A 25,666-nucleotide genomic window follows, 5' to 3' on the forward strand; every position below is an offset into this window, starting at 1 on the left:
ATCTTTCTTGCAGTCCTCACCTCCAGCTCTCAAAATGCCACCAGGCTAGGCTCTAAAAACCTTAGTTCTGGATTGAATAGAGCAGACTTGTTAAAACTTTCAGTGAGCACAGGGCAGCTTCCTATGTGGAGGGAAGCTCCTGCCACCTTCTCTCTCTAAGGGCACTTCTCAGCATGACAGAACCATCTGAAAATTCACATTTTCTTTCACAGATGATTATGTCATGTTCTGAGCCTCGACTCTGCAAGCAGAGGCAAAAAAATCCAAGTTCCTTTCCTATTTGCAAACCAGATTTTGCTGACTGGGTGAAACTTTAAGCCAGAGCCTTAAATCTCTGTGTAGAGGCTGCAAGTGTAGGGGACAGTGGTAAATCTGTGGCTTCAAAACGTTGCATCCTCGGTGAAAAATCTGCAGCAGGGACGAAGCAGCAGGTACTCACAGGTCTTGGGAGGAGGAAGGAGAGAACACAGCAGCAGGAGAGCATTTGGAACACAGACGAGGTTTCTATATTTGTACAGAGATGAGGGAAGAGGGAGAGAGTGTGTGTGCATGTTTGTGTGAGTGTGGCCAGGCCACCAGGAGCATTCCTGTGTAAAAGAAAAGGTTCTCCAGCAAGGTAACAAGGAAAAGTGAAGGCTGGGGTCTGTTGTGTTTGCAGGGAATGGCTGGCAAAGGCAGGAATGATGCATCTGACTCCAGGTTCTCAGAAGGCCAATTATTACTTTATAATACTGTATTATATTAAAGAAAACTATACTATACTAAAAAATACAGAAAGTATATTCACTGAATGCTAAAAAGATAATAATGAAAACTCGTGACTCTTTCCAGAGCCTCAACACAGGCTTTGGCCTTGATTGGCCAAAGAGTCAAAACAATTCACATGAAACCAATGAAACAATCATAAACAATCTCCAAACACATTCCAAAGCAGCAAAACACAGGAGAAGCAAATGAGATAAGGATTGTTTTCCTTTTCTCTGAGGCTTCTCAGCTTCCCGGGAGAAAAATCCTGGGACAAGGAATTTTTCAGAGAATGTGAATGCCACAATGGTCTGTCACTACCCTGTGGTGACTTTGCAGGCTTTGTAGGGTAAATTCATGTGCCTAAGTTTGAACTTTTAAATGGGAAATGCAGAGAACAGCACACTGAAACCCTTTGCAGAATATAAGCTATGTTTGGTTTTTAACCAGTGTGACAGTCTCTGCAAAGGAATGATAAATATTGTCACCTTCTTACAGTGGTTAGAAGTTTAGTCTGAATTGTGCTAATTTGTTTTTAATTGTCTAAGTGTGTCAGAGTTGTTCAGAAATGTCACCTTTCTGTCATGGTCTGGAAAGGTGTAGCATCATGGTAGGGTGACCTTCTTACAATGCCATTTCTCCAGATACTCTGCAGGAAATTCAGTGTACTGAGTCCATTCATGATGCCATGCTTGGAATGAGGAGCACTGTGTCTTTCCCAGGACTTGCTGATTACAACCCCAAAGAATCAGATAAATCCTGTGAGATAAATAGTGTTTGGTGGGTGTGACAGACAGGTGTGGGTGAGTGAAACACAGGTTCAGCTTTAACAAAATACTGTGTACTGAGCTCTTTATTACATTGATCTGAATATGGAGGGGAAGAGTAAAAGGTCCTTCTTTGGTCTGCTGGAAATCAGCTCTACCTTGCTGATGATTGAAGTGTGAGCTTTTACTGTGTGCTATAACCATAAACAAAAATATCTTATAGGTTCTCACACTGCTGTTTGAATCAATAACATTCTGCTGTAAATGCTTTGTATGGATTTGATTATAGTAGTAACTACTGTGTCCTTAAATAAGATGCTAAACTTCAACAATCCAGTTTCCTTGACTTGTGAATCACTGCATGGAGTTTCTCTTATTTTGGAGTGATTTTTAAAATTTATTTCCCCTTTCCATTTCCCTTGTGGTGAATGAATGACAGTGGGAACAGGGAGTGGACTACAGAGGGGTGGTGGTTTACTAGAGAGTTCTAACAAAGGTAAATCTCACTGAATTGGCTTTTAATGTTAAAATTGCCTTTACTGCAGTGGGGAGTGTTATAATTCTTCCCATCTTTAACGCTGAAAGAGAATTTGTGTCTGTGGAGCATTGGTTTGGCTTGGGCAGGGAGAGGAGGTTCTGAACTAGGAGATGCCTGCATGGGATCAGCGTTTATTCTGAATTCTTTAATTCCCTCTGCTTTTTCAGCAGAGTTCTCCAGCCCTTTTCCTGGCAGGATCATCTCAGCTCGCAGGGGCAGCCGTGGGTTTGGTCCAAGCAGGGATTGCTCAGTGGAGCATGGCGTGGCAGCTCCCTTCGCACGCGGCTTGGCCGCGCTGCCGCTCTGATGCAGGACAAGCAGGCTGTCCCCTTTTCTGTGAGGATTGGGAATGAAAAATCCTTCTCATCAGCCTGCTGTCGAATGGCTGAGGAGCTGGGATTGCTGTGAGAGGAGCTGCAGCATCACAGGGCAGAAGTATAAAATATCTGTTGCCCACTGTGACCGTGTTCACAGGGGTCTGAGGGAAGAGATGAGGATCTGACTCCACGTTTCAGAAGGCTGATTTATTATTTTATGATATATATTACATTAAAATTATACTAAAAGAATAGAAGAAAAGGATTTCATCAGAAGGCCAGCTGAGAATAGAAAAAGAAGGAATGATAACAAAAGCTTCTGTCTCAGACTCTCTGTCCAAGCCAGCTGGCTGTGATTGGCCATTAATTAGAAACAACCACATGAGACCAATCCCAGATGCACCTGTTGCATTCCACAGCAGCAGATAATCATTGTTTGCATTTTGTCCCTGAGGCCTCCCAGCTTCTCAGGAGGAAATACCCTAAGGAAAGGATTTTCCATAAAAGATGTCTGTGACAGCCCACCAGGACTGTATCAGCAAAACTGCTCCTCAGAACTTGCAAATTGTCCCTCAGACCTGTCAGGGAAGTCCTCCAAGGCCAGCAGCAGTTCAAAAATGCATTACAAACACCTTCTCTCCACTCCAAAGGTGAGGCAGCAGCATTTGCTGCCTCCTGCCAGCATTTCACAGGGATCAGCAGCTCTGGCCTGCAGAGCTCTCAGTGTTTTGTGTGGCACCATCATCATTTTCTGCACAGGGTCAATGAGGGACATCCATTCTGCCTTCCCTGCATAGCCAGACACCGTGGGCAAATTGCAGATATTTGGGAAGAGGAGCTGACATCTCTCACTAATTCTCTCTGCCTTAGAGCCAAGAAAGCTGTGAAGACACTTGGAGCAGCCGATTGGGATGCTCTGCTCACAGCTGCAATAATGATGCAACTTCCTCATGAAAACGGGAGATAAGGTGCATGACTGGGAAGGGGCATTGCATATTTAGAGATTTAGTCTGAATAGATTTTTTTCTTTGCATTGGTGGTGTGGTTTGTGTCTGTTTTGTTAGGAATAAATGCAGCATTTTGCCTGGAGAAGGGGCACCGTGATAAGACGTGAACCTGTGGTTTGTTCTGGACAGTAAAAACCTATGGAAAAACACTGAGAAATAAAAAAAATAAAACAAAACAAACCAACAAACAAAAACCCAAAACCCCCCAAAAACACCAAAAAGCCCCCCAAAAAATAACCCCAAAAAATAACCCCAAAAAAAACGCCCAGAAACCCCCCCCCCAAAAAACCCACAAAAAAAAAAAAAAAACCAACACCAAAAAAGAGAGATCAGAAAAGGACGAAGCTTCAGAGTTTCCTTTATTTCCTTTGGAGATTTCTGTGGAGAAAACCAAGCACCACAAATGAAGCACGTAAGATGATTTTTGCCCTCTTTCTGGAGCTGCAGCTGCTGCAGTCAGCTCCCCACCCTCGAGCTGTCTGTGCTGTTTGCTGCCAAGCTTTGCCAAGCAGGTTGCTGGGATAATATTGGGCTTTTTAAATGGCAAAAAAGTGCCTGCAAAACAGATCTATATAATTTTTGCATTAAAAGAGGTATATGACATGCCAGAGATCTGATTGGGAGGTGCCAAGAAACAACAAAGAATGAAGGAATTTCTCTAAATACCCAACCATGAAAACAAGGACCTAATTTTGGCTGTGTTTTTAAGACCAGCATCAATAAACATGCACGCAAACATGTTTGGAGGGTGTTATGTCCAAACCTTGCAGGTAACCCAGCACAGCAGCTGTGATAGAACTGCTCTCACATATCTGCCACATCCTGGCCAAAAAAGGTTTCTCAGCCTCTGCTTTTTGTTACTATATTATACCATAATACACTATATTATATGAAAAACTGATCAAACACTTTATTTTTACTACACTATCCCATAATACACTATACTTAATGAAAAACTGATCAAACACTTTTTTGTTACTATATTATACCATAATACACTATATTATATGAAAAACTGATCAAAAACTTTATTCTTACTACACTTCACTGCATGAAAAACTGATCAGACTCTTTATTATTACCACACTATCCCATAATACAAGAAAAACTGATCAAACACTTTATTATTACTACATTATACCATAATACACTATATTATATGAAAAACTGATCAAACACTTTATTGTTACTACAGCATATAATACACTATATTATATTAAAAACTGATCAAACTCTTTATTCTTACTACACCATCCCATAATACACTATATTATATGAAAAATTGATCAAACTCTTTATTTTTAGTACACTGTACCATACTACACTATATTGTATGAAAAACTGATCACTTTATTGTTACTACATTATACTACATGAAAAACTGATCAAACTCTTTATTATTACCACACTATCCCATACTACATGAAAAACTGATTAAACATTTTATTATTACTACACTATCCCATAATACACTGTATTATATGAAAAATTGATCAAATTCTTTATTATTACTACATTATACTACATGAAAAACTGATCACTTTTTTGTTACTACACCATATAATAATACACTATATTATATTAAAAACTGATCAAACTCTTTATTTTTACTACCCTGTACCATGCTACACTATACTTAATGAGAAACTGATAAAAAACTTTGTTGTTACACTTTACTACATGAAAAACTGATCAAACACTATATTGTTACTACACCTTACCATACTACACTATACTTAATGAAAAACTGATCAAACTCTTTATTATTACCACACTATCCCATACTACATAAAAAACTGATCAAACACTTTATTGTTACTGCATTATAGTACATGAAAAACTGATCAAACTCTTTATTATTATGATAAACATTTTATTATAACTGATCAAACATATTTATTATCACTATCCCATCCTACACTATACTACATGAAAAACCTTTCACCCTTGTCACACACATGGATCCAATTTGTCAATAAATCAAATCACCAAAACCAGAGTCCAATTAACAAACTAAATTTTGGTAACCAATCTCCATAATGTGCACGTTCCACAGGTGCAGAGATTAAGATGAGAATTGTTTTTCTCGCAGTTTCCCAGGACAATCCTAGGACAGCCCTGTGTCTCTCTCTGTTCTGAGGATGTGTGATTACCACAGGAAAGCATTCCCTGGCACTGACAGCACTGCTTTTTTTTGCAAATCCTCATGGAATCACGGTGCTAAATGCTACAAGAGTGTTAATTTTGTAAGGTGAGCCGTTGTGCAGTCATGGGCTCGGAGGTGTCCTTGCCATGCAGGGGATCTGTGTGTGCTGCTGGAGAGGGGATCGGGCCACCAGCTCCTCCTGTGCTTGGCACACCTTGTGTGTGACGTGGAATTATTTCCTCTTCTCTGCTGTGATGCACTGGGAGATGTCGACCAGGTTGTGCTGCATTTAACTTGGCTCTGCTGGCTGGTTCTGGCTGTCCATCCCCTCCTGGATTCCTTTTTCTGGCTGTTCATCTCCTCCTGGATTCCTTTTTCTGGCTGTTCAATACCTCCTGGATTCTTTATTCTGGCTGTTCATCCCCTCCTGGATTCCCTGCTAGTGTTCATCTCCTCCTGAATTCCCTGTTCTGGCTGTTCAATCCCTCCTGGATTCCTTATTCTGGCTGTTCATCTCCTCCTGAATTCCCTGTTGTTCATCCCCTCCTGGATTCCTTATTCTGGCTGTTCATCCCCTCCTGGATTCCTTATTCTGGCTGTTCAACCCCTCCTGGATTCCCTATTCTGGTCCATCCCCTTCTGGATTCCTTATTCTGGCTGTCCAATCCTTCCTGGATTCCCTGTTCTGGTTGTCCATCCCCTCCTGGATTCCTTTTTCTGTCTGTCCATCTCCTCCTGAATTCCCTGTTCAATCCCTCCTGCATTATTCCCTGTCCTGTTTATCCCCTCCTGGGTTCCCTGTTAGTGTTCATCCCCTTCTGGATTCCCTGTTCTGGCCCATCCCCTCCTGGATTCCCCTCTTGGATTATTCCCTGTTCTGGCTTTTCATCCCCTCCTGGATTCTCTGTTGTTCATCCCCTCCTGGATTCCCTATTCTGGCTTTTCATCCCCTCCTGGATTCTCTGTTGTTCATCCCCTCCTGGATTCCATATTCTGGCTCTTCATTCCCTCCTGGATTCCCTGTTCTGTCTGTCCATCCCCTCCTGAATTCCCTTTAGTGTCCATCTCCTCCTGAATTCCCTGTTCTGGCTGTTTATCCCCTCCTGGATTCCCTGTTAGTGGCTCTCAGCTCCCAGCCCTGATAAAATGGATACCAGCATCCTGATTTTCATCACTTGGGAGGAAGGAGGACTTTTTTTTTTTTTTTTTATTAATAACCCAAATTACCCTGTGAAACGGCACTTGTCTGATGTTAAATATTAAACTCCCTTAAGTGGGTGAGCTGGGGCGCAGGAGCAGCAGTGCTGGGCTGTGCAGGAAGATGAAGTGCTGCTGGACAGCATTAATTCCTCCTCCCTGGAGAGCCTCCCATCCTCAGGGCAGCCAGGTGCTCCTGCACGCAGCTCCCCGGCTTCCAAATGGCATTTTTCACACTTTAACCATTTTGCACGCTTTGAGCAGATCTGAACATCAAAAGGCTGGTGGATCCTGGCTCTGGAGTTGCCATGGCAACAGCAGCTGAGAGGATTTGGATGTTTCTGGGATGGGATTTTGCTGCTGGGTGTGCTGGGCAGAGTGGGGCTGCTCTGCTCACATCAGTGGCGCTGAGGGAGGGGATGCTCTGGTCCAGCCCAGGAGCTCTGGGGTGCAGAATCTGTGTTTGAACTGCTCATCTCGGCTCCCTCCAGTCTGGGAGAGGAGAAGGGAGCCCTTTCTTCCCAGCTATATCACATGTGGAAGTAGGTCAGCTCAACTATACCCTCAGATATTCTCATTTCTCTCTAAGCATTGAGCTTTGCTACAAGCATTGACTCTGAAGGAGCCCAAAACTGCTTCAGTTTTGGGTTATCTTTGGGATATTGGCTTGGGATAGTGGCTGTCCTTGGGATGTGGCTTCAGGTGCCTCTTCTACCCCTCTGCAGCTCCAGATGTGTGGATTTTCAGGAGTGAATATCAAGCCCCAGCACGGCTGCTCTCCTCACATCAGTGCCATGGCGGGGCTGTGTGGGATGCTCTGGTCCAGCCCAGGAGCTCTGGGATGCAAAATCTGTGTTTGAACTGCTCATCTCAGCTCCCTCCAGACTGGGAGAGGAGAAGGGAGCCATTCTTCCCATGTGGAAGTAGGTCAGCTCAATTATACCCTCAGATATTCTCATTTCTCTCATTGGCTCTCAAGGGAGTTAAGCACTGAGCTTTGCCACAAGCATTGGCTTTGTAGGAGCCCAAAACTGCTTCAGTTTTGGGTTATCCTTGGGATGTGGCTTCAGGTGTCTCTTCTACCCCTCTGCAGCTCCAGATATGCTGGGCACAGTGGATTTTCAGCAGTGAACATCAAGCTGAACACTGCAAAAATATAATATTGATTTGTCTGGGTAGCATGCTACAGCAGCACAGTCAAGGAATCAAAACACCATCAACAGAGTCCAATTAAGAAACTACATTTTGGTAAAAAAATCAGTCGAGGGGCTGCTGTTGACCCTCAGTGTGAGTCTGTCAAGCTGTGTGTCCTGGGCAAAATGCAAAAGGCAAAAGGCCCCATCCTCCTCCTCCTCCTTGTGTGCTGTAAAATGGCCCCTGGGAATTCATTGTTGTTTGGGTGGGAATTCATTTTTCATTTGGGTGACTCTAACAATATCTGCTGGGGGAAACAGGTAAGAGGTAAGTGTTAAGGAACTGCCTAAGATCTTATTTTTTTATTTTTCTAGGTGTTTTCATGAAAATGGAAAGACCTTTTGGAATTAAAAGCTGCTCATTTATTAGACTTGTATGTTCATTTATTAGACTTGTATTTATTATTTTTCAGTTATTTTTCACGTGTGATTTATTGGGACATGCAGGTAGCAGATGTCCTTTGGGGGGTGGCAGGGTGGGGTGTGTGTGCAGACAGGCACTGCAGACAGATTGAGGGTTTGGTGCAGGAAATCAGGTAATTCTGAGCACCCTGCCTGTTCCCTGTGCTGTCACAGCAATAGACACTGCTCAGACTTGTGACCTCAGTGCTGCTGGCCACTGCATACTAAAAGGAGAAAATATTTTGTCAAACTGCCTGGACATGACAGAGCAAGATCGTTTGGGTGGTGTTTAGGCACAGTGCAGACCTCAGAGACTGAGAATAAAGGTACACTGAAAAGTGTGGGGCAATGTGATGGTGGTCACAGGGGTCTCAGGTAGAGGGAAGAGACGAGGATCTGACTCCATGTTGATTTATTATTTTATGATATATATTACATTAAAATGATACTAAAAGAATAGAAGAAAAGGTTCTCAGAAGGCTGGAAAGAAAGGAATGATAACAAAGGTTTGTGTCTCAGACAGAGAGTCTGAGGCAGCTGGGCTGTGATTGGCCATTAATTAGAAACAACCCCATGAGACCAATCCCAGATGCACCTGTTGCATTCCACAGCAGCAGATAACCATTGTTTACATTTTGTTCCTGAGGTGTCTCAGCTTCTCAGGAGGAAAAATCCTAAGGAAAGAATTTTCCATAAAAGTTTTCTGCGACAGGGCAAGATCTGAGCTCTTTTCTCTGTCTGATGCTCAGGGGCAGAGCAGATTTCTGTCCAATCTGCCTGCCAGGTGGGGACATCTTTTCTCACAGGAGGTCACTCTCTGCTGCCTCCAGGCATGCACTGCAGCCAAGTGATGGAAATCTCTCGGTTTTGATGTTCCCAAACAGGCAAAGCATTCAGGCATCTCTCAGTTATCAATAGACTTGCAGATACAGCAGGAGCGGTGGATTCAGCAGGATCAATAGCTGGGGTGCATTAAGTGCAGCCTGAGAAGAGTTTTGTTACATCCTTCAGATGGTGCCTGTCTGAATGGAAGCTGAAATCTGCACCATGAGCAGTAATTAAGAAGTGATTTGCCCTTGGCCCAGATTGTGGGCATAAAGCCAAATTCTGAGTTCCCAGAAGTGGGAATTTTCAGATTCAGGCTGAGTTAGGTGATGTTTTTTGCTCTCAGAGCTGCCTGGTCTCTAAGAGGGGTCAGACAGTGAGTGCTGATCCTGTGGGTGAGATGTGCTCTGGGCCGCTGGATAAGGGAGTTGGATGCAGAGGTTGCTTTGAACAACTTTATCTGTGCAGAAATCAGGATAGCACAGCACCGAGCTGCAGCATAAACAATGGGGCATGAACATTCCTCTCCTTTGGGAGCTTTGCAGCTCTTTCATGTCTTCACTCTGAAAATATGACTTTCTGAATAAGTATAATAAGTAATATAAGTAAATAAGGTATAAAAAAGGGTAATATAAGGAGTATAAGTATAATAAGGTAAATAATAAGTGTAAATAGGTAAATAAGTATAAATATAAGTAAATATAAGTGTATAAATAAAGTAAATATAAGTATAAATAAGGTAAAAATAAGTATAAATAAGGTAAAGGATATAAGTATAAATAGGTAAAAGTAAAAAATATAAGTGCATAAATAAGGTAAATATAAGTATAAATAAGGTAAAGTATATAAGTATAAATAAGTATAAGTAAAAATATAAGTGCATAAATAAGGTAAATATAAGTATAAATAAGGTAAAGTATATAAGTATAAATAGGTACAAGTAAAAAATATAAGTGTATAAATAAGGTAAATATAAGTATAAATAAGGTAAAGTATATAAGTATAAATGAGTATAAGTAAAAAATATAAGTGTATAAATAAGGTAAATATAAGTATAAATAAGGTAAAAATTAGTATAAATAAGGTAAAAAAGTGTGATGAGATTTTCAGTTGTGTTGCCTTGTTCAAACGATGAGCAAAAAGAGCATTTGATAAGTGGTGGTAAGATGCCAGAGAGGCACATGCTATGAAACTCTGCTCTGTATGAGTGCAGAAAGGGGAAAAAACTGCTGAAACATCTTGGTTTGGAGTTTGCTTTCTCTCCAAGAACTAAATTGTGGTTGTGCTGGTACAAGGCCCTCTGCTCCATCCCCAAAGCCATCCCTTTGGAGGAGCAGCGCACAGTTCAAGGAACACAACCTCAAGAAGATCTATTCAATTTGTACTTCTGAATTTCCTTTGGGAATCTCAGATTAAAGAGTTCTGCGCTGATAAATGACCACTAAATGGTTTCTTAGATCAGGGCTATGACAGGACGAGATTTCTAATAGCTGCTGAGCCTTGCAGATGGGTTTCTTTCCACTGAGTCTCTTTTCTTTCATGCAGAGGGTTTCTTTCCACTGGGCTTCTTTTCATTTGTTCTGTGCTTCTGAGTGCCAGTTTTTAGGCTGATTTGGAGAAATTTGGCTTCCCCATCATCAACAAAGGAGATGGAGAGGCAGCTAGAGAGCAAGGGCTGGAATATTTTTGTGTGCAGCAAATCTTTGTTTCCCTCCCACCCCACCACATTGCACAACCCCTCAGATGGAAAGGTGAAGAGCATCCTTACCCACTTATTTATGCCTGCATCACTGCTGCTCTCCCCCAACAGCAGGAAATGGCCTGACAGCATCTCTGTGTACCTGCTGTTACCCATGGCTGGGCAGCAGCAGCAGCAGAATTGCCAAACATTTAAATTATTCAGCTGCTGTTGTTGACTCAGCTTTGGAGCTGCATTGATGTTTCCTGAGATAATGGCTCGCTGACTGGAACCTGGGAGCCCCAGCAGGGGCACAGGGAGGGTTTTCCTCGCTAAGGGGAGAGGGGACAAGCTGGGATAAGGTGAACCTGTGTGTGCATCCACGTCCTTGCACCAGGAGAGTGTGCAAGGGCTCAGGAGGGAGCAGCTCCCTTCATTCCTCAGCCTGGCCTCATTTCTCATTTCTCATTTCTCAAGTGGCTGAGTTCAGGAGGGGCTGTGCTTCCTTCCCTGGGCAAAGGCACATGCAGCTTCCTCAAAATATTCAAGCCCATTTTTACGTTATTTACTTTTCAAGCCCATTTTTACGTTATTTACTTATTAAGCCCATTTTTACATTATTTACTTTTCAAGCCCATTTTTACATTATTTACCTCTAAAGCCCATTTTTACACTATTTACTTTTCAAGCCCATTTTTACACTATTTACCTTTCAAGCCCATTTTTACGTTATTTACTTATTAAGCCCATTTTTACATTATTTACTTTTCAAGCCCATTTTTACATTATTTATTTTCAAGCCCATTTTTATGTTATTTACTTTTTAAGCCCATTTTTACATTATTTACTTTAAAGCCCATTATTTACTTTTCAAGCCCATTTTCACACGTTATTTACTTTTCTCCAAGGCCATGCGCCCGAGGCTCTCTGCTGCCCACATTCCGCCCCTCATTCCCTTTAAATGAGAGGAAGAACAGCTGAGGGCAGCCTGGCAGCAGCCAGGTTCTGGGCAGCCACTTCTCTGGTTACATGGCAGATACCAAAACCCAGGAAGGAGCCTTGCATTCCTTCACAGCTACATCATCTCACAGCTGAGGAGTTCCTCCAAAGGTCAGAGGCAGAACTGTATCTTGAAAAAAAAATAAAAGGCTCTTTTTAGCTGAAATATCAGTCTCTGCTTTCTAAATTTCTGACAGAGCTTCTCCTCACCCCTGGCTCTGTCTGCAGGTGCTGGAGTTCAATGCTTTTATCTCAGGTGTGAACCCCAAATGCAACAGCTCTGAGGCACTGGGGATGCTGGGCCTTGTCCCAGGATAAATTAATTTTCATGTGGGTATGATAAGTATTATAGCATCCAGTATTTAAGAGAATACTGGAACCCTGGTTTGCAAAAAAGTCCAGGACAAAGGAAGGAATTGATGAATCTGACTCCGTGTTCTTAGAAGGCTAATATTTTATTTTATTTTATTTTATTTTATTTTATTTTATTTTGTAATGCTATCCTAAACTGTACAAAAGACTAGAGAAAGGATACAGACAGAAGGCTACAAAGAATGATAATGAAAACTCGTGACTCTCTCCAGAGTCCTGACAGAGCCTGACCATGATTGGTCATTAAGTTAAGCAATTAAATTAAATTAAACAATTCACATGTTGGATAAACAATCTCCAGACCACATTCCAAAGCAGCAAAACGAAGGAGAAGCAAATGAGATAATATTGTTTTCCTTTTTCTCTTAAGCAATTCACATGTTGGATAAACAATCTCCAAACCACATTCCAAACAGGAGAAGCGAATGAGATAATATTGTTTTCATTTTTCTCTGAGGTTTCTCAGCTTCCCAGGAGAAGAAATCCTGGGTAAAGAGGATTTTTCAGAAAATATGACGGTGTCCCACCTTGTCCTTCTTGACTCTTTAAGTGGCAAAAGGTGAATGGTAGCTGGAAATAGAACCCAAGCTAAGGGGTAAGGGATTTTTCAGAAAATGTGACAGTGACACACCTTGTCCTTCTTGACCCTGTGAGTGGCAAAAGGTGAATGGTAGCTGGAAATAGAACCCAAGCTGCGTGTGGGTCCCCGGCAGCACCCCAAACCCTTTGCCAGGCTGGCCCAAATGTAGCACCTGGAGCCAGGATGGAGCACCTGGAGCAAAGCACGAGGGGTGGGCCCTGCCAGGCTGGCCATGGTGGCCCTGCAGGGTCACCCCAGGAAAGGGTGGGACGGGAGTGATCTCCAGGGGCTCTGATCCTCTGGACATTGGTGTGACTCCCTTGCGTGTCTTTCAGAGAGGGCATGCACCAACCACTGTGGACCCCTTGCCTTCTTGCTGCAAGCAAGGATCTCCTGAAGGGATGCTGGAGCAGGAGTCTGCAGCGCAGGTAGAAGGGGGGAAGGGGCGCGTTCGTTGTGTCGCAGCGGGCTCTGGGCCCTGCACAGAGCCTGGAGCTGCTGTCACCAGCCCTCATCTGCCACTTCAGCTCCATCTCGGTGTCCTCCATGTGGGACTGTGCCCAGCCAAGCTTCTGCAGGGACCTGGGAGGAACCTCAGGTCTCCTGCTCGCTGTCTCCAGCACAGACCACGAGACAGTGCAGTTCTGCCCACAGAGCTTTCATTTTGCTTTCTATTGCTGTAGTTTCATCTTCCCTTGCTCTGAAGGGCAGAGTTCATGCACACGGGCTCCTCAGACGTGTTTATGAAGTTTGGCTCAGGCATGACACTCAATAAACACTGCCCAGCTCCTGACGTAGGATGAGCCACAATCTCCAGACTCCAGACAGAAGTTGTGCTGCCCTGCAGCCAGGTGTGTGAGTGCTGATAGGGCGCAAGCCCAGCTGCTGATAAACCTCTCCCAGCCCGCTCATGCTTGGTTCTGGCTGCAGCATTCAGCACTGCTGGGTTGATGGGAGCTGCAGACGGGCTGTGCAGGGTGAGCTGACCTTCTCCTGCAGGGATGACATGCTTGCATTGCCTGAGGGTGAGTACCTGGGCATGGTCAGGGGTTCCTTGGGCAGCAAAAGAGGAGGGGATGGTTCACCTGAGGGAGTTTAGGTATATTCTGGTTATTTAGGTATATTCAGTCCAAAGATAATGCCTCTTCTCCCCAAAGAGCTGCTGCTAAATGGACCTCAGGGTTTGCTGCCCTTCTTAGGACATTAGTAACTTACCTAAGATCATCCTTGGAGCCAGTGCCATTGAAACTACACCCCTCTGTGCTGTATTTGCCTTGTCCCTCTCACCTCTGCTTTACTGGGAGAAGAGAGATGCCCTGGGTGTTGTGTTTTTGCAGTATTGTGATGGTAAATGTTGATTCCTGTGTGGTCACCTTGCTGCCGTGGGACAGGTGCACAGGATGGTGTTTCTGTCTCAGCACAGCGCTGTGCTGGCTCTGCTCTGGAGCAGGTGGCTGTGCTGCAAAGGCTTTGCTTGCATGTCCTGGCAGAGATTTATTTATTGCCAGGCCTGTGCTTCTGGTGCTTTTCTGTCACTGCTTTCTGCCCTGCATGGCTTCCCCAAGCAAGGCTGGCTTGAGGCTCAGGACAGTAACTCTATGGTAGCCACAGCACAGGGTGTCACTCTGGTTTTTTAAGATTTTCTAAGCTTTCTGATGTTGGCATTCTTGTAGTGAACTTTCTCACATGCTTTCTGTAAATAACTCATTGTTTTGCATTCCTTTATGGAGAAGGAGAAATTAGATGGACTGTTGGTTTGTCCAGTGTCATTGGAGAGGTGGCACTGTCACCCTCCAACCCACTGTCACTCTTGGAAAACTATAAATTTTAGAGACAGAAAATAAATTTCCCTTTTTTTTTCTTCATTTTGAGAGCAGCAGTGTGTGCTTGTGTTGTTTTGTGTCCTACAGTGACACAGGGGCTGCACTGTGACACCCCCCAGCATGCAGATCCCTGCAGAAAAACCCCTTTTAAGCACTTTGTGCATGCAGGGAAAGCAGGTGTGGACTCATCCTGCTGGAGGGAATGAACAGGGAGTGAGTCAGAGCTGACTGCAGAAACCAGGAGCAGTTTATAAAGCACAGGAAAGAAAAGGAAGATTCTGCACAGGGCAGCAGGGCAGATCCTGATGGTGTGATCTGGGCTCCAGCCCCTCACCTGAGGGCACTGACAGAGCCCAGGTCAGGTCCAGAAGCTGTGTCTTAGTCCCAGGTTGACATCAGAGCACATCTCTGACCCCCCTTGCCCTGAGCCCTCTCAGCTCCCCAGTATTTACTGCCCAGACCTGCCTGAGCCATGCCATGGCCCAAAAAAGGCAGAGCATCAGGAAAGCAGCAGGGAGAAAGCTCTGCTGCTGCATCTCTTGGCAGCTGGAAATGTTGTGGTGCTATTAGCAGAGGTGTAGTGCCTGAGCAGAGAGCTCTCATGTATTGTCTTCAGTCACAGTCTGTATATTTTTTGATGAGGTAAAAATAGCTTTTCTTTTTCAGGATATGCAGAGAGCAGAGGCTCCTGCTAACATCAAAGGAGAGTGACAGCTTTCCCCTGGGTGTGCGTGGCCTCAGCTGGCAGGAGCAGCAGCTCTGTTAATTCTTGCCTCTCTGTGAGAGGAGAAATGGGAAAGGGAAGATGTTCTGCTCTCCTTTCCCTGTTCTGCTCTCTGGATCAGCCTCTGTTTCACTCTCCACTGGTGCTGGAGACCCAGCGCTGTACTTGAGAGAGAAAGTGATAGTTTGCAAATGATAGTTTGCAGAAAAAAAGAACAAGATCTTGAACGTGTTCCTTAGGAAATCCATTAGGCAGCAAGCAGTTGCTCTCTGTTAATTCTTGCCTGTCTGTGAAAGGAAAAATGTGAAAGGGAAAATGTTCTGCTCTCCTTTCCCTGTTCTGCTCTCTGGACCAGCCTCTGTTTCACTCCCCAGTGGTGCTGGAGACCCAGCACTGCATTTCAGAGGGAAAGTGATAGTTTGCAAATGATAGTTTGCAAATGACAGAACAAGATCCTGAACGTGTTCCTTGGGAAATCCATTAGGCAGGTGGACTCACAGAGCTGCAGGCTGCAGCCCTCCAGGGATCCTTATCAGGAGCATCACCCTCCTGCCTGGGGGCATCTCCTCGCTGCCTTGCTGTGTGCAGATTAAGCTGTTTGTGATATCTGCCCTGCCCACAGCCCTGAACCTGTTCCAGCCAGCAAAGGGGAGCCGTGAGCAGGGCAGGAAGGAGTCAAATGGCAATGCAGGTGCCTGAAATTGCTCAGTTAACCTTCACCCTGAGCTGCACCGCCAGTGGCAGCCCAGAACTGCCTCTCCTGTTCAGAGTGCACAAAAATGGGTTTTCCACAAGCTCATTACTCCTGATTATGTAACAGTGGAGAGGCCAGCCTGATGCTGGCACTGGAAATCTTGCCCTCTCTTCAGCACTGCAAAAATGCCAATTGACAGGCTGCTTCCCTTCCCACAAACCTGCCAGGGCCTTCCTTCCCTGTTTCTTCTGCTTTGGGGTTTATCCTTTGCCAGTTGTGTCTTCTCCAGCTCAATCCTTTGCACGGGAATGCAAACAGATCTTTCACGTCCTGCATGCTCTGATTCACCTGCTGCAAGATGGTTGAGCTCCCCCCTGCACCCTGCTCTGGGATCAGCCCTCTTGGGGCTGTTGTGAAACCTCCACCAAGCAGAAACGAGCATGGACAAAGGGTTTGCTCAGGCTGGTGCATGAAATGAGGCCAAACTCACCTGGCAGATGCCTTCCAGAGATGACTCCTTGTGCCTTGACTCTCATCTGCAGACCTGTGCTAAATCATGTGAGGGTGATGGCAGAATGGAACTTGGGCATGTGGATTTATCTGTCCTGAGTGGATAAGGGTGAGGATGATGAAGGAATAGAATTTAAGCATCTGGGTTTATCCTTTCATCAGATGAATTTTTTCCAATGGTTTTGCTTCTTTCTTTTTTCTGGGTTTGCAGTCTCTGCCTGTTCCCTGTGTTCTGCTGGCTGCCTGCCTGGGGCTGTGCTGCTGTGGCCTCTCAGGAGATGCTGTGTTCTGCTGAATGCTGCCTTCTACTCAGAAGGCAGAGACCTGCCAGCAGGGTTTGTTTCTGCAGCAGGGCCCAGTTTCTGTTAATAGAGACAGCAGAGAAAGTTCCTGCAAGAGAGACAGCGTGGCTTCTGGTTCTGAGCTCTTGGAGTTGAATTTCCTCTCTTCCCTGATATTCCTATGGGTTTTCCTATGTTATCCCTAACTGCTCTTCATCTTAGCAGCTCTTTTAGTGTGTTTTGAGGCCTGACAAATTCTTCTCACCTGATGAGAGAGGACTGAGGTTATCACCTGCAGAATTGTGTGGTTGATATCGAGTTCCAAATGAGCATTGGCTCCAGAGACATTCCTAGGCTGGACAGTTCCTCAAAAGTTAAACCACTACACTGATGTGAGGTTTTGGTGTTTCTGCTGGAAATGATGCCTCAAAGGTGAGGATCATGCCCACTGTTGGGCACAAGCCCACATGAGTAAGGAAATGCCCAAGCCAGTGGCAAGGGCTGCTGCCCTTGGCAAGGGTTTGTGACACATCCTCAGCTGGCAGAGCTGACTTTGGGCTCCAGGACACTGGCATTAGGAGCTGGATGACCTCTGAGATGTGAGCTGGACCCTTCCACAGCATCTAGACAGGATGCCCATGGCAATATTGGTGCCAGGGTTAGGGTTTGCATCTCACTGCCACTCCTGGGTTATTTGGCTGTTGTTTACTGTGAGCTGTCCAGAATTCTGGTGATTCCTTGCTGGACCTCCTGTCTGCTGCTCCACAGTGTCAGCTTGGCTGGAGAGACAGTGGGCACACAGGGTAAAGAGGGCAATGCAGCAGGGTGTGTGTGTGTGTGTGTGCCAGGCTGGAGCAGTGTGGGGAGCTGCTTCTTGACTGTCTTTGTGTCCCAGAAAACGCCGTGAGATCATCACAACTCATCTGGGCTTGGAAATCATCGACTTGCAGCATCTAACAGCTCACACCGAGCGGGCTCCTGCCAAGCGTGGCCACCTTGGATGCTGAGACCCTCCCTTGTGTTATCAGTGAGGAGCAGCAGGAGTTTATGGGAGCTCCTCCCTGGGTGTGAGGAGCTGCCAGGAGAGATTAGAGCAGGAGCTGGCTGTGACCAGACACACAGCAGGCTCACAAACCTCTGAGTGCAGCCTGAAATCCATCCTCAGTTTGACTTCTTTGCTCTGGAGCCTTGGCCATGGCTGCAATGCAATGGGCTCGTGTGGTTCCATTATTGCAGTGAGAGAAGGAGGAAACCTGGAAAAAGGGGCAGAAAAAGCCTCTCCTCAGGGCCAGGAGAGGGTGTCATGAGAATAAATTGACTCTGAAACCAGGACAGAGGGAAAGGGAAAATTTAGATTGTCAGCCGACAGGGGGAGATTTTTCCTGAAGGAAAAGAAAGGGAAGCAGAGTAGAAGCACAGTCTGAGGTGCTGTCCTGAGTTTTGACTTTAGAAGGTCTTGGAGCACTTAAAGCCCTGATCTGAAGCTTCTCTCTTGTAGAACTTCTGTCAGCAGCCCCCTGACACTTCACAGCTTGGATGTCTGTAGAGCACGATGCCCGTGTTTAGGATTTAGCAAATTCCACCTGAGAGTGCAAGAGGTTCACAACAGCAAGTGAGGCAGCTTATTTTCTCCCCTGGAATATCCCCTTCCTGGAAAATAGCTGGGAAGGCAAAGGAGAATGGAAAGAAACTCTGCAAAGGAAAACCAGCAGAGGCAGTTTCTGCCTCTGGAAGCACAGGGGCACACAGGGAGTGCCTGTGTGCTGTGCTGAGCTCTGTGCCTGTCAGAGGGTGCTGATAACGTGTGTCTGTGCCTGGGTGAGTGGGATGTGTGTGTGTATCTCCTCCATGTGCACATCTCCCTGTGCCCACGGGGTCTCTGCACTCCTTGCTGTCCCTTTTGCTGAAATTTGGGAGGTGGCAGCAACCCAAACTGTGCTTCCATTTCCTGGGGAGCAGATTGCCCTAAGCAGTGGGCAGGCAGACAGAAAGGAGGACAACATGACTGTGGATCTGCTTTTATCTGAGCTGAGCTATTCCATTCCCCCTGGTGGGATGGATTGCTGGTGTCTGATGCCCTGCACCTCTCTGTGCATCTCTGGAAGGTTCATGCTGAGCATGGGCAGCAAAAAGCAGCACCTCTGACACGTCCCAGCCTTGGCATCTTCTCCAAGGGCATCCAGAGGGGTGGAGGGAGCTCAAACCCTCTCCTCTGTGGCAGGGGTTACCTGTGGGCATTTCTGTGGGGCTGCTTTTCCTCTGCTGCTCCAAGGTGGTACCTGTGAGTTTCCAGGCTCCTGGGCATATTTGTGGGGCTGCTTTTCCTCTGCTGAGGTGGTACCTGCAGCTCTGACCCCCTCCCTGCGCCTGGCAGCAGCCACATTTGCTTTCCGGAGGTGCCTTGGTATTAAATATCCTGTCTGACACAATAATGGAGAGAAAATGAACAAATTCCATTAGCAGTTGGCGATCCCCGCAGGGTCTGCATTGGAGGGAGGACGGAGCCTGTATTTTTAGCTAGAATGCAATGTAACTCACTGGCTCTCTCAAAGCTGGGGAGTAGATAACCAAGGAGGCAGAGAGGGGACACCAGGCTCAGATTTCAGCCGAAGTGCCGGGCTATGGCAGCACGAAAGGGCAGGTCCGGTCCAGACGTGGCTGTGAGTACTCAGCACACTTCTCCTCCGTGCCCACACACACCTCTGCTTCGCTTTTCTGCTTTGCTTTCTGCTTGTAGTCTCTGCTGCTGGGCGTGCTGGGCCTTTGGGAGCCCCTCTGCTCCTACAGGGCTGTGTAGAGTTTTACATTTAATCCTCAGAGCTCCATGTGTGTCCCACGGATGGCAGAGCCTGGCCGAGCCGTGCTTTGATTTTCCAAGGCTTTGCTGCCATGTGGTCGGTCCTGCCCTGAGAAGCAGAGGCTTCCAGCAGTGTCTGGAGCTGGAAAAGCTCTTTGCATTCAGCCTGTTGCTTGAAGCTGTCAGCGTTTCCTCGCTGGACCCCAGCTCAGGGAGTGAATGTGCAATTGTGAGCGCGGCGCTGCTGCTGCTGCCTTCTGCCTCTGTGTGAGCAGAGCAAGCACCGAGGTGCTGTGTTTGCTGTGCATTCCCAGCCCTCCAAAGGCTCAGCCCTGCTGTGTGTCCTGTCCATTCCCAGCCCTCCAAAGGCTCAGCCCTGCTGTGCATTCCCAGCCCTCCAAAGGCTCAGCCCTGCTGTGTGTCGTGTCCATTCCCAGCCCTCCAAAGGCTCAGCCCTGCTGTGTGTCCTGTCCATTCCCAGCCCTCCAAAGGCTCAGCCCTGCTGTGCTTGCTGTGCATTCCCAGCCCTCCAAAGGCTCAGCCCTGCTGTGTTTCCCATGCATTCCCAGCAGCTCTGCTGTGAACCTGGGGGCTCTGCTCTGAGCTGGGGGCAGGCAGAGCCAGCTGGCGCAGGAGGGGATGAGATCAGCACGGGCTGCTGCTGCTGCTGCCCTCCAGCTCTGTCCCTCTGACCCAGGGGCTGCCCCACAGGGCCCATGGCACCTTGCCACCCTGCTGGTGGCCTGGCCTGAGCTCTGTGCCTGATCACCCTCTTTGTGGCCCTTACTCTACAGCAGGAGCAGGGCATGGCTGCCTTTCCCCCTGGTAGGGGTGTCAGGCAGAAAGGATGGGCTGGGGGAGGCAGATGGAGGAGGCCAGAAGGCATCCAGAGCACCAATTCAAACATCTGAGACTGCAAAGAGAAGGGAAGAGAGGAGCCCTGAACCTCTCCTAATCCAGGAGTTTCCTGACCCTGGATGCTCCTCTGCAACCAGGCTGTGGGCACTCAGGATGAGCTGGAGATGGCCAGAAACCATCTGAGTTGTGCTGCTCCAGAGCCCCAATTCAAATATCTGAGACTGCAAAGAGAAAGGAAGAGAGGAGCCCTGAACCTCTCCTGATTTAGACTGTCAGCATCATGCTTCCAGTGCTTTTGTCTCTGTGGTGCTTCCAGCTCCTGCCCAGGAGTTTCCTGATCCTGGATGCTCCTGGGCAATACAGGATGGCTTGGGGTGGCAGAACAGAAGCTGTCCTAGCACAGGAGGTCCCTTGGTCAGTCCTGATGTAAATGGTACAAGAGGGGTTCTGATTTTCTCTTGGAGCTGAGGACAGAGGAGTGTGTGCTGCACCCATGCTGTGATGGTGTTCACAGGGGTCTTAGGATGAGACAGAGATGTAGATCGGATTCCATGTTTCAGAAGGCTTGATTTATTATTTTAAGATATATATTACATTAAAACTACAATAAAAGAATAGAAGAAGGAAAAGGTTTCATCAAAAGGCTAGCTAAGAATAGAAAAGAAGAATCAACAAAGGTTTGTTGCTCAGACAGAGAGCCAGCTGTGCCATGATTGGCCATTAATTACAAACATCTACATGAGACTAATCATGGATCTACTTGTTGCATTCCACAGCAGCAGATAACCATTGTTTACATTTCGTTCCTGAGGCCTCTCAGCTTCTCAGGAGGAAAAAATCTTAAAAGAAAGATTTTCCACAAAAAGATGTCTGCAACACCCATGCCATGGATCTGGTGGCTCTTGGTTGCACAGATCCCTCTGGGCTGGCACATTCCAGTTACCAGTTCAGGTTCCCAGACCCACAGACCCACATCACTGCATTTCCACCCCTCCAGTGAGCCATGCCATCGTCTCCATTTGCTGCCTCACACTGCTAAGTGGTGTTGCTGAAAGTATTGCTGTGCCTTGCCTGGGCTGCCTGTGGTGTGGCAGGGAAGCACTGCCAATAAAGAGAGTTGGGAAGCACTGCCAAAAAGCAGAGTTGTGGCTTTCCCAGCTGTGAGGTGCTCAGCTGGGACTGCTCTCCCTGGTGCTGGTGCCCAAGCTCACCTCTGTTGGTGCTTCTGGAGGAGGGTAGGGGTGGGCTCACTACAGTTCCATCAGTGCAGTTCCTCAGCCCAGGTTGTGGGGGTTTTCTGGGCCAAGAGAGGCTCTCATGGTGGCAGGAGCTCCCTCCATGCTGTCCCCATATTGTGACAGAACAACCTTCAGACCTTCTGCCCCATCATCTGGATGCTCTTCATTTTAAACCCAGCTCCCAGCCCTTCTTTCTCCTCAGCCTGTCCCACTGTGACTTTTCTTGCCTTTTCTGCCTGGTCTGTGTAGTTCTGTTCTCTGCAGCTGAGTGAAGAGTTGAGCCAGTGCTGGTGCTGGAGGAGAACAAAGGGAGCTCTGAGTTTCATGCTTTTTCCTTTTTTGTCTCCAAGGCTGATGCTGCAACCAGTTTCTTGAGAGCTGCGAGATCTGGGAACCTGGAGAAAGCCTTGGATCACCTCAGGAATGGGGTAGATATTAACACCTGTAACCAGGTAGGTGAAACACACAGGACTTCTGGTATTATCTCGAGTTAATGGGAACTGTGACTGACCAGAGGAGCAGTTGTTTTTGGGGCCAGGAGGGCAGAAATAGCTGTAAAGAGCATGGATGTAGTGGCTGGGGCATAGCAAAGGACATTAACAGGTAAGCAGAGAGGGCTCCTTGAGTGTGACAAGCAAATGGGACAATTGGAAGAAGCTCAGGTGCTTCTCAGAGGGCAGAGCAGCTGAAGAGCAGAAAAGTGAAGAACATCACAGGAATTGTTTGTGGGGGTTTATTCCCCTTGCCTGCAGTGCTGAGGGTTTTTTATTCCTAGGAGTTGCAGCTTACCACAAGCAGAGAATGTTTGCAAAGTGCCAGTTGTGGTTTGGGAGGTGCTGGGCAGGAGGAGCCCTCCTCACGCTGCACAGAAATAGAGCAAAGAGCTGCAGGCGCTGAGGAATTGTTTGCACATCATCATCATCATCATCATCATCATCATCAGAACATTCTGTATCTGTGCAGCTGCACGTGGCTGAGGCTGAAGTGGGGCAGATGCTGCAGGGACAGGTTCAGGGGGTTTGGGCTGAGCAGGGGGGGCAGAGGCTGAGTGCTGTGTGCTGTCCCTGCTTTGTGGAGCTGCTGGGGAGGCTGACTCAGCAGGCAGCACAAAGGCACTCTCATCTATTTCAGTCCCCAAACCAAGGGAAACTCAGACCTGGTTTGTGCTGCAGCACTCACTGGGGACTGTGATGGTGCTCACAGGGGTTCTTGGATTGGGGAAGAGATGAGGATCTGACTCCATGTTTCAGAAGGCTTGATTTATTATTTTATGATATATATTACATTAAAACTATACTAAAAGAATAGAAGAAAATGTTTCATCAGAAGGCTGGCTAAGAATAGAAAAAGAAAGAATGATAACAAATGTTTGTGTCTCAGACTCTCTGTCTGAGCCAGCTGGGCTGTGATTGGCCATTGATTACAAACAACCACATGAGACCAATCCCAGATGCACCTGTTGCATTCCACAGCAGCAGATAACCATTGTTTGCATTTTGTCCCTGAGGCCTCTCAGCTTCTCAGGAGGAAAAGTCCTAAGAAAAGGATATTTCATGAAAAGATGTCTGCGACAGGGGACAGGGTCCCACAGGGCAGGCAGAGTGCACCAGGGATATTCACTCATTTCCAGAGCAAACCCAAGAGGAGAGGGAGGATTTCTACATCCACTGGTCCTGTTAATGCTCTAACTCAGAGGGGTGTGGGGTTCTGGAGAAGGCTCTGCAAAGAATCACAACAGGGTGACTCATCCACAAGCTAAAAATGATGGCTTTGAACTTCTTCTTCACCAAAGAGATGGTTTGGTTCACTTTGAACTCTTCTTCACCAAAGAGATGTTCTGTCATCAGCTATCTCCACTGATAAGCTTCAAGTCCCGCTCCCAACCAGATTTCTGGTGCTGGTGAGGGTGTTTAACAGTTTGATGGGAAGAAAATGGCTACAGCAGTAGGAGGCTCTCCTCTCAGTGATGTCTCTGCCCTGGTTCCTGCCATCTCCCTCAGGTTAGATGGCACTTTGGGGTTTCCTCCTGAGGAATATCAGACCTGTGGGAAAGGTCCAACCTCACATGTCCTGTATAGAATAAAGAGGGATATATGTGGTCAGACCTATCCCACAAGTCCTGTATTCTGGCTCAAGTTCTGAGACCTTGACATGCCATCTGACCTTCATCCCGCCGACTTCACCTCCTCCATGGCTGCACCAGTGTCTCCATCACTCACCCTCCATGTTCCCAATTCCAGCATGCTCCCATCTCATCCACGAGGAGCTGGAGGATGAGGATGAGTGCCAGGACCCTCACCAGCATCGTGGTGGCACCTGGGTGCCCAGGACATGGTCATTGTTGAGGTGGCCAGTCCTGATGGGCAGCTGTGCTGGCACAGCCAAAGTGTGAAGTCTCTGTTTTATTCTTCAGGGCTGCATTTGGCACATTGGTAGCTACTGACTGGGATTTCTGGGAATTATTTGCAGCATTCAGTGAGGAAAATACAGCACCCTTCAAACTGTGCACATCCTGTGGCAGTTTGGGGTCGAATGAGCTGTCAGGACAAAGCAAACGTGCAAAACAGCCTGGATTGCTCCTGGAGCAGAAATACCAATGGGCCAGCAATGGAAACAGTCCTCTGTGATTGCTGCACAGCTATTTATTACAGGTTAATGATTTGTCACAGATTCATAGCATTCAGAAGGTTATTTATGAATCTTTTGCATAAAAGGGCTTATGGGCTGAGGGGAGCAGCTGAGCATCTGTGGTCTTGCTCTCCATTTGTTGGTTATGTGAGTGTAACTGAGAAAAAAACTGCATGTCTGTGGCCACTTATCACTTATAGGACTTGTGAGGTGTTATTATAATCAGTGATTATCTGTTTGGGGCTTTGTAGGTGTGTCTTTGTCAAAGAAATGGGGTTTGGCCAAAGATGGACTCAGAGTAGCCAGACATGGATGGGGAGCACTTCCTTTCAGTGTTCTGAGGGTTTTACAGCACTCCCACCTCATCTCCCCTTGGAAGCAAACCTTTTTTCCTTGAGGCTTGATGGAACTGTGGAGTTGGTGTGAAGGAAGCCTGTGGGATTTTTAGATTTTTGCTCTTTGTGCTGTAATGAGTTGAGCAAAAGAATCTGTGACTCTTCAGCTACGATCCTGGGCAAATGGTGCTCTGAGTAAAAAAGAACAGAAACCTTTCTGCAGTCTGACAGCACTCCTGAAGCAGTTCTGAGTTTATCTGGAGTGCTGAGGGCTGGAACTGAGCCTCCCTGGGTATTTTCCTGCTCCCCTGACAATATTTAGGTGGGGATGAAGCATTTCTGTGAAGTGACCCTCCAGTCAGGAGTTGAAACGCATGATTGGAAGGTGGAGTATTTGGGCAGGAATCCCTATACCATGCACCAACACTGTGTAGGGGTCAGTAAACCTGGCATATCCACCTGGGAGAAGTGAGGGACAAGGAGAAAAAGTGAAAATGCCCGCAGGTGTTTAACCTCTTCTCCAGCAAATATCCCAGCCCTTTTGTTCACATGTGAGAAGTGGCAGAAATAACGGACCAGAAGCCGTCTTAGTAGACATCATCATCATCAACATCATCATCATCATCATCAATCATCATCATCATCATCATCCTTGAGGATGCTGTCTGACCTGGCACCCCTCCTTCTGACAGCCTGGGGATGCTAAAGGGGCATTGGTCAGTGCTCTGCTCTTCAGGCTGCATGTGTAGGATAAAAACAGGCTAAACTGGGGCAGAAGTGTTCCTGAGAAATCATTTGAGCTCTCTGAGAGCTTCCTGGAACCAGTGACCCAGCCAACACCTTCTCTACACTGTTTGCTGCAGCTGAAATCTGGGGGAACAAAGCCCAGCGTGGGCTGCAGAGCAAGGTGCTGGTGGGCACTCTGAAAGCCAGGGAGAAGCCAGCTTCTGGCCTGGAGGCTCCCAAACTACTGAGAATTAAATAATTAAATTTGGCTGCTGCTTGATGAAATC

The 25,666-nt window shown here is 46.7% G+C and overlaps 1 protein-coding gene across 11 annotated transcripts in view; it reads left to right on the plus strand.

Moving 5' to 3' along the window:
• ANK1 (ankyrin 1) overlaps window positions 1-25,666 on the plus strand; it is a 67,505-nt gene that overhangs the window by 7,041 nt on the left and 34,798 nt on the right. For 7 of the 11 annotated variants that reach the window (XM_064731066.1, XM_064731065.1, XM_064731069.1 and 4 more), the window contains exons 2-3: window positions 13,101-13,193; window positions 22,041-22,142. In XM_064731066.1, coding sequence (XP_064587136.1) covers window positions 13,101-13,193; window positions 22,041-22,142 — 195 coding nt within the window. Of the gene's footprint in view, window positions 1-13,100; window positions 13,194-13,678; window positions 13,791-22,040; window positions 22,143-25,666 lie in introns of those variants that run through there. The other 4 variants (XM_064731068.1, XM_064731070.1, XM_064731071.1 and 1 more) reach the window with 2 other exon arrangements.

The sequence above is a fragment of the Zonotrichia leucophrys genome, chromosome 22 (assembly GCF_028769735.1).
Source record: "Zonotrichia leucophrys gambelii isolate GWCS_2022_RI chromosome 22, RI_Zleu_2.0, whole genome shotgun sequence".
Taxonomy (NCBI): Eukaryota; Metazoa; Chordata; class Aves; order Passeriformes; family Passerellidae; genus Zonotrichia; species Zonotrichia leucophrys.